The sequence below is a fragment of the Arachis duranensis genome, chromosome 2, assembly GCF_000817695.3.
Source record: "Arachis duranensis cultivar V14167 chromosome 2, aradu.V14167.gnm2.J7QH, whole genome shotgun sequence".
NCBI classification, from domain to species: domain Eukaryota; kingdom Viridiplantae; phylum Streptophyta; class Magnoliopsida; order Fabales; family Fabaceae; genus Arachis; species Arachis duranensis.
In genome coordinates this window covers 30,452,388-30,466,497 of record NC_029773.3, presented here as the reverse complement: position 1 = coordinate 30,466,497, position 14,110 = coordinate 30,452,388, and the positions used below count along the sequence as shown (strand labels likewise).

At 35.2% G+C, this 14,110-nt stretch overlaps 1 protein-coding gene across 2 annotated transcripts; it reads right to left on the bottom strand.

Moving 5' to 3' along the window:
• Window positions 1–7,107: 7,107 nt before the first annotated feature.
• Window positions 7,108–11,273, bottom strand: LOC107474197 (probable serine/threonine-protein kinase PBL7). Of its 2 annotated transcripts, none has more exons than XM_016093800.3 (5): window positions 10,966–11,271; window positions 10,073–10,263; window positions 9,655–9,844; window positions 9,166–9,557; window positions 7,108–7,911 (listed from the first exon to the last, which is right to left on the bottom strand). In XM_016093800.3, the coding sequence occupies exons 1-5, from the start codon at window positions 11,060–11,062 to the stop codon at window positions 7,645–7,647; spliced, it is 1,137 nt and encodes a 378-aa protein (XP_015949286.1). In that variant the 5' UTR covers window positions 11,063–11,271; the 3' UTR covers window positions 7,108–7,644. The 2 variants fall into 2 exon arrangements, with proteins under 2 accessions (XP_015949286.1, XP_020990936.1); XM_021135277.2 differs by having other exon boundaries at window positions 7,820–7,943; window positions 10,966–11,273.
• Between the last annotated feature and the right edge of the window lie 2,837 nt (window positions 11,274–14,110).

Genomic DNA, 14,110 nt, shown 5'->3' with positions numbered 1-14,110 from the left:
TTGGTGATGAACTTGCATCCGCAAGTGAATTCTCTGAGATCGAAGAATCTTCCCCAAGTGAATATGAAAATGATGCAGAGGTAGATTTCTCTCAACCTCCAATCTATGACTTGAGTGATGAGGAAGACACGGAAGACTTTGACCAGGACACATATACAATTGAAGATCTTTGCAAAGAAGTGGAGGAATTCACAGAAGAGCATAAGGGAGTAGAACTTACAGAACCACCAGAAACACCTATCACAAGGCCACTACCACCTAATACAAGCTTCAAGTGGGTACAATCCTTAACTTATGACTTTACTTATTCACTTGAATATGGTTTACTCAAAACAGATGGCCAGCTTAGAGCTCTCTGCGGCTTTAAGAGTAAAAGGGAAATGGCTCGTACTCAGAGCTGGTGCACAAGGTTCAATAAAGTTCCACGCTTCACCTCGAAGTACACGGATTGGTATCATGCTCAATTGCATGGATCACGGAGAATGTTTGGTCACCACGGTGAGATTCTACTTTTTAACCCGCCCGAATGGAAATTTACAAATCAAAACGGAGGCAGATTTAAAAGCAAGGCTTGGAATCCTGGAGTTTATTCTGACATTTATCACCCCGGGAACCTAAAAATCTGTTTGAAGCTGTTCAGAAGCTTCACATGCCTAGTTTGGGACCCCGGAGGCTGTTGGCATTCCAAGCACTGGTGGAAATTTTTGGACGAATTTAAACATAAGCCACCATAACAGGATATTCCTCCAATGTCCAACTTAAGGACTTTAACTAAAAGTGCTAGGTGGGAGACAACCCACCATGGTATGGTCGTTTCTTTTTCAGTTTATTTCATCATTATTTGTTTTTATTTTTATTTCCTTTTCATTTTACTTTAGTAAACCTGGAATCATGCATAGCACTCATATTAATCACTGCATTCTGCATTGTTCATGAATATAAAAAAAAATTTTCGCTACGCGACGCGATCGCATCAGCGACGCATCCGCGTCGCTTGGAGAGAAAGGAAAATTAAAAAGTGAACAGAGAGTCACACAGGAGCGTGGCTGGAGGCGTGCTAATGGCACATATCGACCCACGCGACCTGCGTCCGCGTCGAATGGGAAGTATGGCCTCCCACGCGACCGCGTGCCCCACGCGGCCGCGTGCCCTGCATTTTCGACGTAAAAGGGTGCACAATGCCATATTGTGCGAGAGTGGTGCTGGATTGGTGCTGGAAGCACAATCCTTGTCACGCGACCGCGTTGCCGACGCGGCCGCGTCAATTATTTTCTGACGCACACTCACGCAATCGCGTGACCCACGCGATCGCGTCACCCAATTTTGGCAATTAAATTGAATCGAACAGAGAGTTGTGCTGGAGCGAGGCTGCACTCGCGCCAGCAGCGCAACACGGGTCACGCGATCGCGTGATTGACGCGATCGCGTCGTCTTACCTGACGCGCATCGATGCGAACACGTGCCCTACGCGGCCGCGTCGCATGCGCCGCACAGCTCACCCTAAAATTGCCACATAACTTATCTTTCTCTCCTCCAAATCCTAATTTTTTCTTCTCCTTTCTTATTTACTTCCTCTTCCCTTCTTTCCCTTCTCATTCTTCTTATTTTTTTATTTTATTTTGATTTATTTGCATATCTCATTCATTGCATTTTAAATTTGTGCATATTTTTATTTTCTTTTCTGAATTTTTTATTTTTCCATTGGTGTTAAATATCCCTTCTTATTCAACTGTTACATCTTTTCTTGAATTTATTTTGGTAACTTGTTTTACACTGTTGGGCAATACTATTTAAGTCAATGTTAATCTTTTATGTTATTTGTATTAATTTTGCATTGACATGAATTTATATTGTCTTACACTCTCCTCCCCTATGTTACAAATTTTATACCACTGGTATGCCATGGCTTCTATCATTTTCTCACATACATGTTGAAGCTTCCATGTAAATGAGACCATTATCATTTGGCATTACTCAACCCATATTTCATTTACTTTCTATCTTTATTTTTGGGTTACTTTTCTTTCCTTTTTCTTTCAAGATGGCTACCCGGAAGGGAAGCGGAAGACGTTTACATGGGGAGACAGACAAGTCCATCTGCAAAATCTTGAAGAAAAGCTTCAGTTGGAACAACCCGTCCACCTGCACATCTCAGCATGCACTGAGGACGGTGCAATCTTTAAATGTGGGGAGGTCGATACCGATCTCCATGGGTTAGTACTTTCTTTTCAACACCAATAATCTTATTTTCTTTATTTTTTCATTGTTGCATCTGCATATTTGATTGCATATTTATTTGATGATTTTATGCATTTAATTACTACTTGGTTAAAATAATAAATTTCTATTAAGATCCTATTTTTGAAAAATTTCACTAATTTAAATTAAAAATTTTTATGTTAAAAATTTGTTTGAAGTTGTAATTGGAACATGAATTATAGCTAAAGAACACACTGTGAGACTTTGAGCTTATTTACATGGTTAAATTATTTAACCATAATTATTTTTGTGTGTTTCCTTCTCTAGAATTGCAATCTTTGCTTTGTTCCATTCTGTATGTCCATATTTAATATATCTACATGCTTGCATATGATTGAAGCCATTGTTTGATTCTAACTTACTTATCCCAAAATTAGCCTACCTTTTACATCACTCTTGTTAGCCCCCTTGAGCCTTTAATTCCCTCTTATTCTATAAATCACAACACTAGCCTTAAGCAGAAAAACAAATTTAAAATCCCAAGTTGAAACCTTGGTTAGCTTAAGATAGAAGTTGTGTAATTGTTTAAGTGTGGGAAACCTATTGGGAACATGGATGATAAAAACAAAGGGTAGGAAGTTGAAAAGAATGAAATAATTCAAAATAAAATTTTTGGGAAGCATGCTCATGTGAAGTCAAAATAATTAAATTACCATGTGCATTGAAAAAAAAATATATTAAATAAGGGGATACAACAAAAAAAAAGTAATATTACCCCCAATGCAAAATAAAAAGGATCAATGCACATAGGATCCCCAAATGCAAAATAAAAAAGAATCATTGCACATGGGACAAAAAAAATTCAAAAATAACTTCGATACATGAGCATGTAATACAAAAGTGGGAAAATTATGGGAAGCTAAGTATAATATTAAAATTTTTATAGAGTATGTATATGTTAGGTGGGATCTTAGACTACTCAAGGATTCACTTCACTAGCTCACTTAGCCTTGTATATACCCTCACCCTTACCTTGGCCCCATTACAACCTTGAAAAGACCTCATGATGTTTGCATTGGTACATTAAATATTTGTTGACTGGTTAGATGAAGAACAAAGTTTAGAAAGCATGATTAGAGAAGAATAGAGAGATTGACCCTAGACACTTGAGAGTTAGAGTGATATACACTACTAGTGAGGGTTCAATGCTTGATTCTATGTTCCCTGCTTTCATGAGCTATCTTCTCACAAGTTTACCTGTCCTTATTTTATGTAATTTGAATTAGTGGAATTTGGTTTATATTCATTCCTGGAGAATTTATTTACTTTTAAACCAAGTAGGTAGAAACATTTTGCATGTAGCTGCATTCATATACATAGGTTGCATTTCATAACATTTCACCTTTCCTCTTCATCTTTATAGCTTCTTTTGAGCTTAGCATGAGGACATGCTAATGTTTAAGTGTGGGGGGAATGCAAGAAGTTGGAGAAACTGCTAAGCTGTCCAGCCTGACCTCTTCGCACTCAAACGGCTATAACTTTATCTACAGAAATCCAAACGATGCGGTTCCAGTTGCGTTGGAAAGCTAACGTCCGGGGCTTCGATTTGATATATAATTTGCCATAGTTGCCCCGACGCCAGGCGGCGCGAACGCATGGGTCACACGGACGCGTGACCTGGCCAACACCCAATCCGCGCGGTCGCGTGGACGACGCAGCCGCGTCACTTTTCCGCGACCTGTACGGACCAGAAAGCGCTGGAAGTGATTTCTGGGCTGTTTTTGACCCAGTTTTCGGCCCAGAAAACACAGATTAGAGGCTATAAAGTGGGGGAATGCATCCATTCAAAAAAAGGCTCTCATAATTTACTTTTCATGTTTTAGATATAGTTTTGGAGAGAGAGGTTCTCTCCTCTCTCTCTCTCTTAGGATTTAGGTAGTGTTTTTAGAAATTAGGATTTAGGACTTCTCTTAGCTTGTAAGAGTGACTCTCGATCCAGGTTTTATATTTCCTTGTTTTCAAAGCTTTCCTTCACTTTATTTATTCCAGCATTTGAATTGATCATTTACTTTTATAATTTAATTTATGAATTATCCCATGTTACAGATTATTCAAGTGGAGTTTAGATTCAACTTTTATTATAGTTGAGAGAGATAACTAAGTTAGACCTCTAAATTCCCTTATCTTGCCAAAAGTTGTTTTACAATTATTATTTATTTTTAATTGCCATTTAATTCACTCATCATTTAAATTACTTGCTTCTCACCTTCTAAACCCCGATTACAACCTTTATAACCAATAATAAGAACATACTTCCTCGCAGTTCCTTGAGAAGACGACCCGAGGTTTGAATACTCGGTTAACAATTTTTAAAGGGATTTGTTACTTGTGACACCCAAAACGTTTGTATGAAAGGACTTTTGAAGGTTTAGAAACTATACTTGTAACGAGGATTTATCTGCAAATTTCTAGACCACGCAAAAGTTCTCTCATCAGTTACACACAAAAATATGCAATTTACACCTCTACTGCAGATTTTAAACAACATTAACTGAAAGCCACTTGTTGTCCACAAGACTATACTTCAGCAGAAAATCATTCAAATTCCTATCAAATGAATCTTTACTATGAGAATTCCAAACAACTTGGCTCATTTCTTGTTCAATTTCTACATGTCCCTTGTACCTATTTAATTTGCTTGGGATCTTCTTCGCGATGTGCCAAATACACCAACGGTGAATTGTTGTTGGCATACAAACCTCTATAGCCCTTTTCATTGACGCGCATTGATCGGTGAGAAACCCTTTAGGAGCATTTCCTCCCATGCAATGAAGCAAACATTGAAATAACCATTTGAATGATTCAATTTCATCGTTTTTCATCAAAGCGCATCCCAGAAGTGTTGACTGACCGTGGTGATTCACCCCGACAAAAGAACTACAAACCAAATTATACCTGAAACAAATTACGAGATTGCAGAATGAAAATCATTACGTACACCCAAATAATGATTTTATACACCCAAAAGCATCCAATATACACCTCTGCAGCAGATTCATAGAACAAAATTAATTTAGCATCATAAACAAGAATAGCATATTACCTGTTTGTATTGTAGGTGGTGTCGAATGAAATAACATCTTCGAAATATTCAAAGGCAGCTCTGCTCCTTGCATCAGCCCAAAAATCCAACTTAATCGACTGATTGTTCTCGAGTTCGAGCTCGAAAAAGAAATTCTGATTCTTCTTTTTCATTCTTAATAAATATTTTCCGAATTCCTTTGCATCTTCTTGTTCCGAAACATTCCGCACTTCTCTTGTGATGTAATTTCTCACGTCTTTTTCGATAAAATTCAACTCGTGATGACCCCCAGTTGCCGCAACGGATGATTGGAAAGTTTTGCTTGGTCTGTTATTAGCCTCCTCGTTATTCTCTATTGTACGACGAATGGACATGTTTAGTTCCCTGTGTTGTTTGAGCATCTCTGCTTGAGTTGGACAGCAAGGGTGTGAATGATGCAGCACAACCTTCGAAATGATCCAAGCACCAACATCCTTCAATGTGTGTATATAAATTCTTGCAAGACAATTTAAACCAGCTGTGAAATTTGTCTTCTCGGTCGGAGATATTTTAGATTTCCATTTTCCCTCTCTGCTACATGTAATCAATTGATTCTTAATTTCGTTTCCCTTCTTATTTGTGCTCCGAACTCTTGTAGAAAAACCTACAGCCTTAGCATAGTCCTTGTAAAATTTTGCAGCATCTTCAAGGGTGTTAAAAGTCATTCCAACCTTGGGAACAAACTGGTCATCAACAATACAAAGGGGCTGCAAAATACACCATGTTAAAAACAAGAATATACTATAGAGTTTCTGCACCTCATAAAAAAATAACAATTCAACTAAAACACACCCAAGAATTCCTGATCTACACCCGAACGACAACAACTCAACTAAAATAACAAGAAAAGTCATAAACTGTAAATATACCCAAACTTCCCTAAAATATGCCCAAGGATTCCTGATCTACACCCGAACGACAACAACTCAACTAAAATAACAAGAAAAGCCATAAACTCTAAATACACCCAAACTTCCCTAAAATATACCCAAAAAGTTCTGATCTACACCTGAACGTCTAGTATAAAATGCAGAAAATCAATCAAAACTAGTATATTAGATTCAATCCACAGATTATGTTCACTCTTTAATTTCACAGACAATGTTCACGAATTATTCAGCTAGACAATCATAAACGACTAACTGCATCAAATCCAGATTAATCCTAATTAACTCAAACTAAATCAAACCTCAGGAACTTTGTTCGATTCAAATTCAAAATCCACTTCGCCCTGTTTCAGCTGACAATCTGAAGTTGAATCATCCATTATCTTCAAAACGAGTTCAAAACTTGATTTCAGAAACTATGAAAATCGAAAAAAAAAACGAAGCTAGAGTACAGAGAGAGAAACTCACATAAATGACAAAGAAACCAGTGATAAACGCAGGTAAAACAATGAATAAAAACGCAAAGAGAGAACGCAAGAAGGAGATTGAACAAATTTAGCAAGACATTCGAAAAAGGAAACGAAATCTTTTGAAATTTAGAAGTTATATATTCGCGCGTTAATTAATTTAGATTGATTTAATATTCTGTTAAAGAGGCGCATAAAAGACAGATGTTACAAGAGGCGCGTTTGAGGGTAACGGACTTGTAAGCCTTAAATGTTTGTATATAGAGATTAATCCATAGTAAAAGAAACTTCCAAAAATCACATTGTATTGTAGCTGTAGCGTATCCATACTTTCCTGCTTGGAGAAAAGATATACTATATTATATTTCTACATGGTTTTATAACTATATAAGTTATAACTACCATGATCAGGAATAAGACACCAAGGCACAGATTGGTAAATGAGACGTGACATAAATATAGGAGACAAAAATTATGTCTCCTCCAACTCCACATTATAGAAAGACAGAAAATACAGAAATATTGTTTTGTACTATCTCTAACTCCAAACATATTTTTATATTCCTCAGTCTTTGACTCTTTGTATTTGTCTCTAACTCCAACCAACACAAGCTATGACATCTATGCAATTTGGCTACAGAACCATTGCCTATAGAGAAAGAACACCAATTATGAATCCAGAAATTTGACCTTAACTATAAATATACGGAGAAAACAACGGTGGAAACAACTATCTTGGCCCCAAATGGAAATAGGAGCAGTTCTATGCACAGCAAGGAGAGCAAAACTCAAGACTTCTAGCAACGCTATAATCTGAACTAAGAACACCCCCACATGCAACTTGAATATAAACATCTTGAAACCTATATCTCTTGCAGCGCGCTAAGAAAGTGAGAATCCCTTTTCAGAATGCAAGGTATTCAAGACTCGCACGAGGCTTCGTATGGCTGCAAAACTTTGAGCTTCCATATCAGTGTCCCCTCTTGGTTCTAGGAGGAGTGCCAGGAGCGAAGCGAGAATTTTGTGCTGTTTGTGTATGCGGGTCATATCTTTGGGAAGCAAGGTAACTCAAAGCTGTAACAACATCGGCTATAACTGGACGCATGTTGGCCTGCTCCTGAACACACATTGCCGCCACAGCAAGGGCCTGGTAGAGTCCTCTTGGAGGATATTGACCTTGAAGCATTGGATCGGCCATTTGCGCAAATTTTCTTCGGTCCTTAAACAAGGGTCTAGCCTGCAATTAAGGGAAAGTCTCCCCCTAAGTTACTAAGATCACAATTAACCATATCAAAATAACTTCAATTCAGGTAAATAGCAAAGAGAGATATGCAAAAGTTTGACCAGTAACTTTTCAACCATCACAATGAAAGGAGTTTCTTTTCATGAAAATAATTCATAGAAGGGATTAAAACAAAGAAGAGACAAACCAAAAAAGACTACTGTAAGAACGAAAAATTGTGCACTAGTATTACACTTTAACCCCCCCAACCCCGGCGACCCCTTCACTAATCTCACTTAATTTATTTAGAAACTTCACACCATTGTTTTCCTCTCAAAAAGTTTATGTTAAGGACTTGGATATTATGGGTTGCCCAAAATCTCACATCAGGTAGCATGGGATGCTTGATGTTGTATTTAAGGAGAGTGGTTCTTCTCCCTTAACAGCTAGTTTAGGTGTGGTTTCCAACTTTACTTAGGTATTTAACAATAGTATCAGAGCCTTGGTTGTTGGCACCATGGAAAGGACTACCTATAGGCTAGATTAAGATAAATACCAAATACTAGTAGCCGGTAGCAAGGTGGTTATTTCTGGGTCTGTGTCAATAGAGTAAAGCTACCGTGGACGTCAGCTTTCCAAGGGCAGTGTATTGCTTGGGACTTGGATATTATGGAGTGCCCAAAGTCTCAAATCCGGTAGTATGGGATGCATATTGTATTTAAGAAGAATGGTTCTTCCTTCTTAACAACTAATTTTTAAGGTGTGGTTTGACTGGTTTCCCACTTTCCTTCAGTACTTAACAATTACATCTTTAATCATACATCATGTTTTCTTACCTTCAACTACGAGGTAATAGAGAACTATAGATTATATTAAGAGATTAATTCGTACGCATGTCAAAGATTTACTAGTATCCAATCCGGGGATGCCACGTAAACAAAAAGTTAAAGTACTGCACAGGCTATCTTAAAACAACCACTTTTATGTACATAGCAGCACCTAATTGGATGTTTTAACAATGATGGTGCATAGAAATCAAACTTAAATTTGAAGGTTAAGCACAATTAACCAGATCCAATTTTCCAAGCATGGCCAATTCAAAAGAAATTCAAATAGATTCCTCGCCTCATTTATCCACACTAGTTACTTTTAACTATTAATATCACAATGAAACTTTTCAAAAGTTATTCAACAACTAAATTTCCTCCTCCAATGAATTAAATTCATCCGCAGAAAACCTAAGAGAAAATGGTAGCAGTTATTTCTTACCCATGCAACAAGATTCTGCTCTCCTGCAGATTTTGAATTGTCAATTGCCTTCCTTCCTGTAATGATTTCCAGAAGAACTACACCGAAGCTATAAACATCTGATTTCAGAGTCAGCTGACCTGTCATTGCATACTCGGGAGCACAATATCCGTAGGTGCCCATAACCCTCGTTGATACATGGGTGTTTTCCCCAACTGGGCCAAGTTTAGCCAAACCAAAATCAGATAACTTGGGATGATACCCTTCACTGAGCAAAATATTGGAGCACTTTAAATCTCGGTATATAACAGGAGGGTTAGCTTTGTCATGAAGATATTCCAATCCGCTTGCTGCTCCGGCAGCTATTTTCATTCGTGTGTTCCAATCTAGTCGTTCCTTGCCAGGAGCAACATCTGCAAAATGTGTGCGTGTTACCGACATGCATTAAAAGGTAATAAAGGATATTGAATAACAAAGGGAACAAATATACTAATTAGGAAAAATTAATACCATGTAAGTGGTCTTCCAAGGATCCTAATGGCATATATTCATAAACGAGAAGTCTTTGATCTCCATCAGCACAATAACCAATAAGGTTGACAAGGTTCGGGTGATGAAGAAGACTTAACATCAACACTTCAACTAGGAACTCTCTATTCCCTTGCAGGCCATTTCGGTCAAGTTGTTTAATTGCAACAATCTAGATATAACAATAGAGTTAGGCTTCATTTTCAAGCTGGGAAAATTCATAAGCTATTATTTCAATTATGACAACAAAGCAGTGTGGATATCAGGGAAATGATGAATTGCAAAGAGAGGAAGCAATAATTCATTCACCAGCTGCTTTATCCTATTCATCAAGCATTACTTCGTTCCCCAGAAACCTTCTCCTACTCTACATAAAAGAATCATGAGAAACAGAACTCACCTGATTAATACTTTCCAAACGCCCCTTGTATACTCTACCAAAGCCTCCCTCACCCAAAAGACATTCTGCCCGAAAATGTCGAGTTGCAGTTGCCAACTCACGGAAGGAGAATGTCTGTGCAGCAATGTGATCAGTATTCCCATTTTTAGATGAATCTGCCGAATTAATGGACGAGTTCCTCTTCAATTTCCCTGCACTCAATTCCAAAGACATATTGTTTAGGTGAGCATAAGCAAAATGAAACACCAAGTTCTTAGATTGAAATACAAAGATTAATTCATGTTCGTCATTCAGAAAGAAGCAATTAATTATCATATAAATATCAAAAGTTAAAGTGGATATATTATCAATGAGGAAATCAGAAACCAGGAAGCTTGAGGGAGAAAAAACCCTCACATAACAAAAATCATAATCTAATGATTAAATAAACTTAAATCGAAAATTTCAGGCAACTTTACCAACATAGGGTATATAGTTACATACTTAACTCAATTATGCCAATGTAATGTGCCAAAACAAAATCTGAAAAATAAAGTTTTCAATTGAAAGAAAAAGGCAAAAACACACAAATTGTTGACATCCAACAAACCACACAAGCCAAACAAAAGATCTCACTTATATGATAGAACCATATAGAATAGCAGATTAACCTCATCCCAATTTATAATAATAATAATAATAATAATAATTAAAGAACACGATTCCAGTAGTTAAAATAAAAATCCATACAAAAGCAAGAAACAAAGTAGTACAAAACATATCACAGTCCCAATTACATTCACCAACATGGAAGGAGAATCAATTTGACAAAGTCACAAAACACTGATCACTTTTTATTTCTTTTTAATTTGCATTTTTCCCACGCTGAAATGTAAAATAACAAAATTGAGTACCTTTGATTGGATCAGGCTTCACACTTTCCTCCACTTCCATCTTCTTCTTCACCTTCTTCTTAGCATTTGAATTTCCAGAACATGGAATCCAACCCATTATCTTCTTCTTACAAAGAATCAACCGAAAAATAAAAAAATAAACAAAAAGCACAGCAAGACACGAGCCTGATCACAGTGTTGCTCTATTCTCTCACACACACTTCAATTTGTTTAATAATCATCTGGGTCTTTTTTGTGTGTGTCAATGTACTTGTGTGCTGTATTTATCGCTTGAAACCCTTAAATTGGTCTATGCTTTTTCTTTTCCTTTCTTTTTATATTTTCCCCCTTTTATTGGGTCTATGTTTTTATGTTGTGCGTTTCTAATTTATTTTTTAGTCAAACCTATAATAGTTTTCACAGCTGTTAAATTATATCGTTATTTAAATAATCATTTAATTTCGAAAAATAATTATTTTTGTTCATGTTAATATATAAATTAATTTTTTAATTATTTTTTATTTTCAATTTCTTATATATTATATTTTTGCTTTGTCCAGAAATTTCGTTATTGTTTTTCCTTTTTTTGTTCGGAAAAACAATATCATTGGCCGAAATGTGCAGCGTTGCATCGAGGCAGAGGGGAAAAAAAAAAGAAAATGAAAAACAATTAAAAAACTCATGTTTTGTGCCAACTTCAAACGACGGCGTTTAACCGGTACCATTCTTGTAATTTTCCCTTTAATAGTTGTCACTCGAGCCGCGACTCACTATTATGTATATACTTTACCCTTTTACATCATGTTGTAGGAATCTATAAAATAGGATGCTTTTTGTGATGCTATTATTAGAACAAACGTTCAAATATGATTATATGAAAACATTTTTTTTTATTCTTTTTCAAAAGTTTTCCTTTAATATGAATATAATTGTTATTATTACATCTTAAAATATACATATCAAATTACAAATAAATTTCATTTTCTTATGATAATTGTTTAGTCAAACTCGTCGTAATATATTATATTATATTATATTATTGGAAAAATTTGTGGGGCTTTATAGAAAATAGAAAATGATTGTTTAGATATTTCAGTTGAAATATTATAAAGTATATTTTTTATTAATCAAAATAATTTAATTATCATATGCTATTACAAACACTATTATAATAATAATTTTAAATATTTCAATTATTTTGTTTAATTATAACTTAAAATATTTTACATTAATATTAAATTTGATTAATATACTAGTGTATTAAAGAGGATAAGTATGATGAAATTTTAGAAAAAAAAAGAATTAATAAAAGATAGAAGAGCTAATTTTACAAATTAATGAATGTTTTGAGAATTTTTGTTTGAATAAATTATGTAGAGAAAAAAGTATCAAGACTTTTTTTCTATTTATGAATTTAAAAGATTAAGGTTCTAAAATTCATAAAACGGATAAAAAATAAGTTAAAGAATATACTAAAATTAAAGAAAATGACCACCTTACTCCCTTAGTCTCTAATCACAAAAGCAAAAAGGGTATACACAAAAAAATATAGAAATTATATATAGATCAAGATCTTGAATCATAACAGAGTCATAGGAGAGGATGATAAAATAGAAGCTAAGATAAGATATTCAAATTTTGAAAAATCAATTTTTATTATATATTGGTTAGATCTACCATGAAATTTATATATTTACTAATACTAATAATGGAAATATATCGAACGAAAAAGAAAGATTTACATATAGTATTCGTTAACTTGAAAAAGTCATATGAAAAAGTATTATAAAAGGTTTTGTAGAAAATCTTAGAAAAGAAAAAGGGTAAAAATAGTATATATTCATATAATAAAAAACATATACGAATTTTTGTAACACATTGTGCTATAATAGAAAAATTTTTAGTACGTTAAAATTATACCAAGAGTTATTTTTAAGTCTATACATTTTTACTTTAATTTTAGAAGTGCCTACTAAACATATCGAAAAATTTGGAATATAGTGTTGAAAATTATAGTTTATGCATAAATCACAAAAAGATGATGTATGCGACGTGTACGTTTTGCAAAGTGTGAAAGAATTCAAACATATAAATAAAAACCATAAGTTAAAAGAGGTGATGTAGCAAAAGCACAAGTAAAAGAGAGAGACATCTACAATGAAGTAGATGCACAAGCAAACAGATGAGAAGACAAAGAAAATGACGACATAGAGAGGTGAAGGCAACTTTTTAATTTTGTCAGCAAAGGCAACTGTGGTAAGCTTCGAGTTTGGTTCAATGCCTTTTGATGATAATGAGATTAAGTAATAAAAAAAGTAAAAAAAAAAAAAAACAAAGAAAGAAGATACACGAAAGGCGTGGGGTTGATAAAGCTGATTTTCATGTGACTACTTGTACAAATTTTAGGGAATTTTACTTAATTTCTCTATACCTTTTGTGCTTAATTGCCTATACTTATAATTCTCTTTTTCAATTGCAATAAGTGACAAAATCATAAATTCTTGTAATAATTTTAATGTTTTGAATTTTTAATCATTCACATGGTGTCTTGATGTGTTTGTTAGTATTTTAGGATGGGTTAAAAACAAGTGGCAGCAAAGAGCATGGCCTAAAAATGAAAGAGATCACAAAATAAACAGACAAATATGTCCAAGGTAGCGCAAGCATCAAAGCATTATGCACGCGGATGCTCACCCAACCGTGGTATGGCTGCGCTTGCGGATGATAAACCACTATTTTATGATATATTTTGGACTGAATTGAGTGGGTTTTGTCAACTATTCTCACATAATTCATGTAAATTGCATGTTTTTAAGTTTCCTACCTAATTTTGTGTTATGATTGAAAACATGCTTCCTAAGCCTTTAAATCGCTAATTTGTAATCCTCTGTTATTATCATTCGATGCCGTGAAATGTGTGTTAAGTGATTATAGGATTTATAGAGCATGAATGGTATAGAGGATAGGAGGAAGCATGCTAAATTGGAAGGAATACAAGAATTTGAAGATTTGAGAAGTTGGAGGCGATGCGTGCGCATGACTGAAGTGTATGCGTGATCAACCCATTTTCCAAGCGACGCGTACATGTGACTGATGCGTACACGTTACCTGTGCAGAGCCCACCGACACGTACACGTGGCTAACGCGTACACGTGATGAGCGTCAC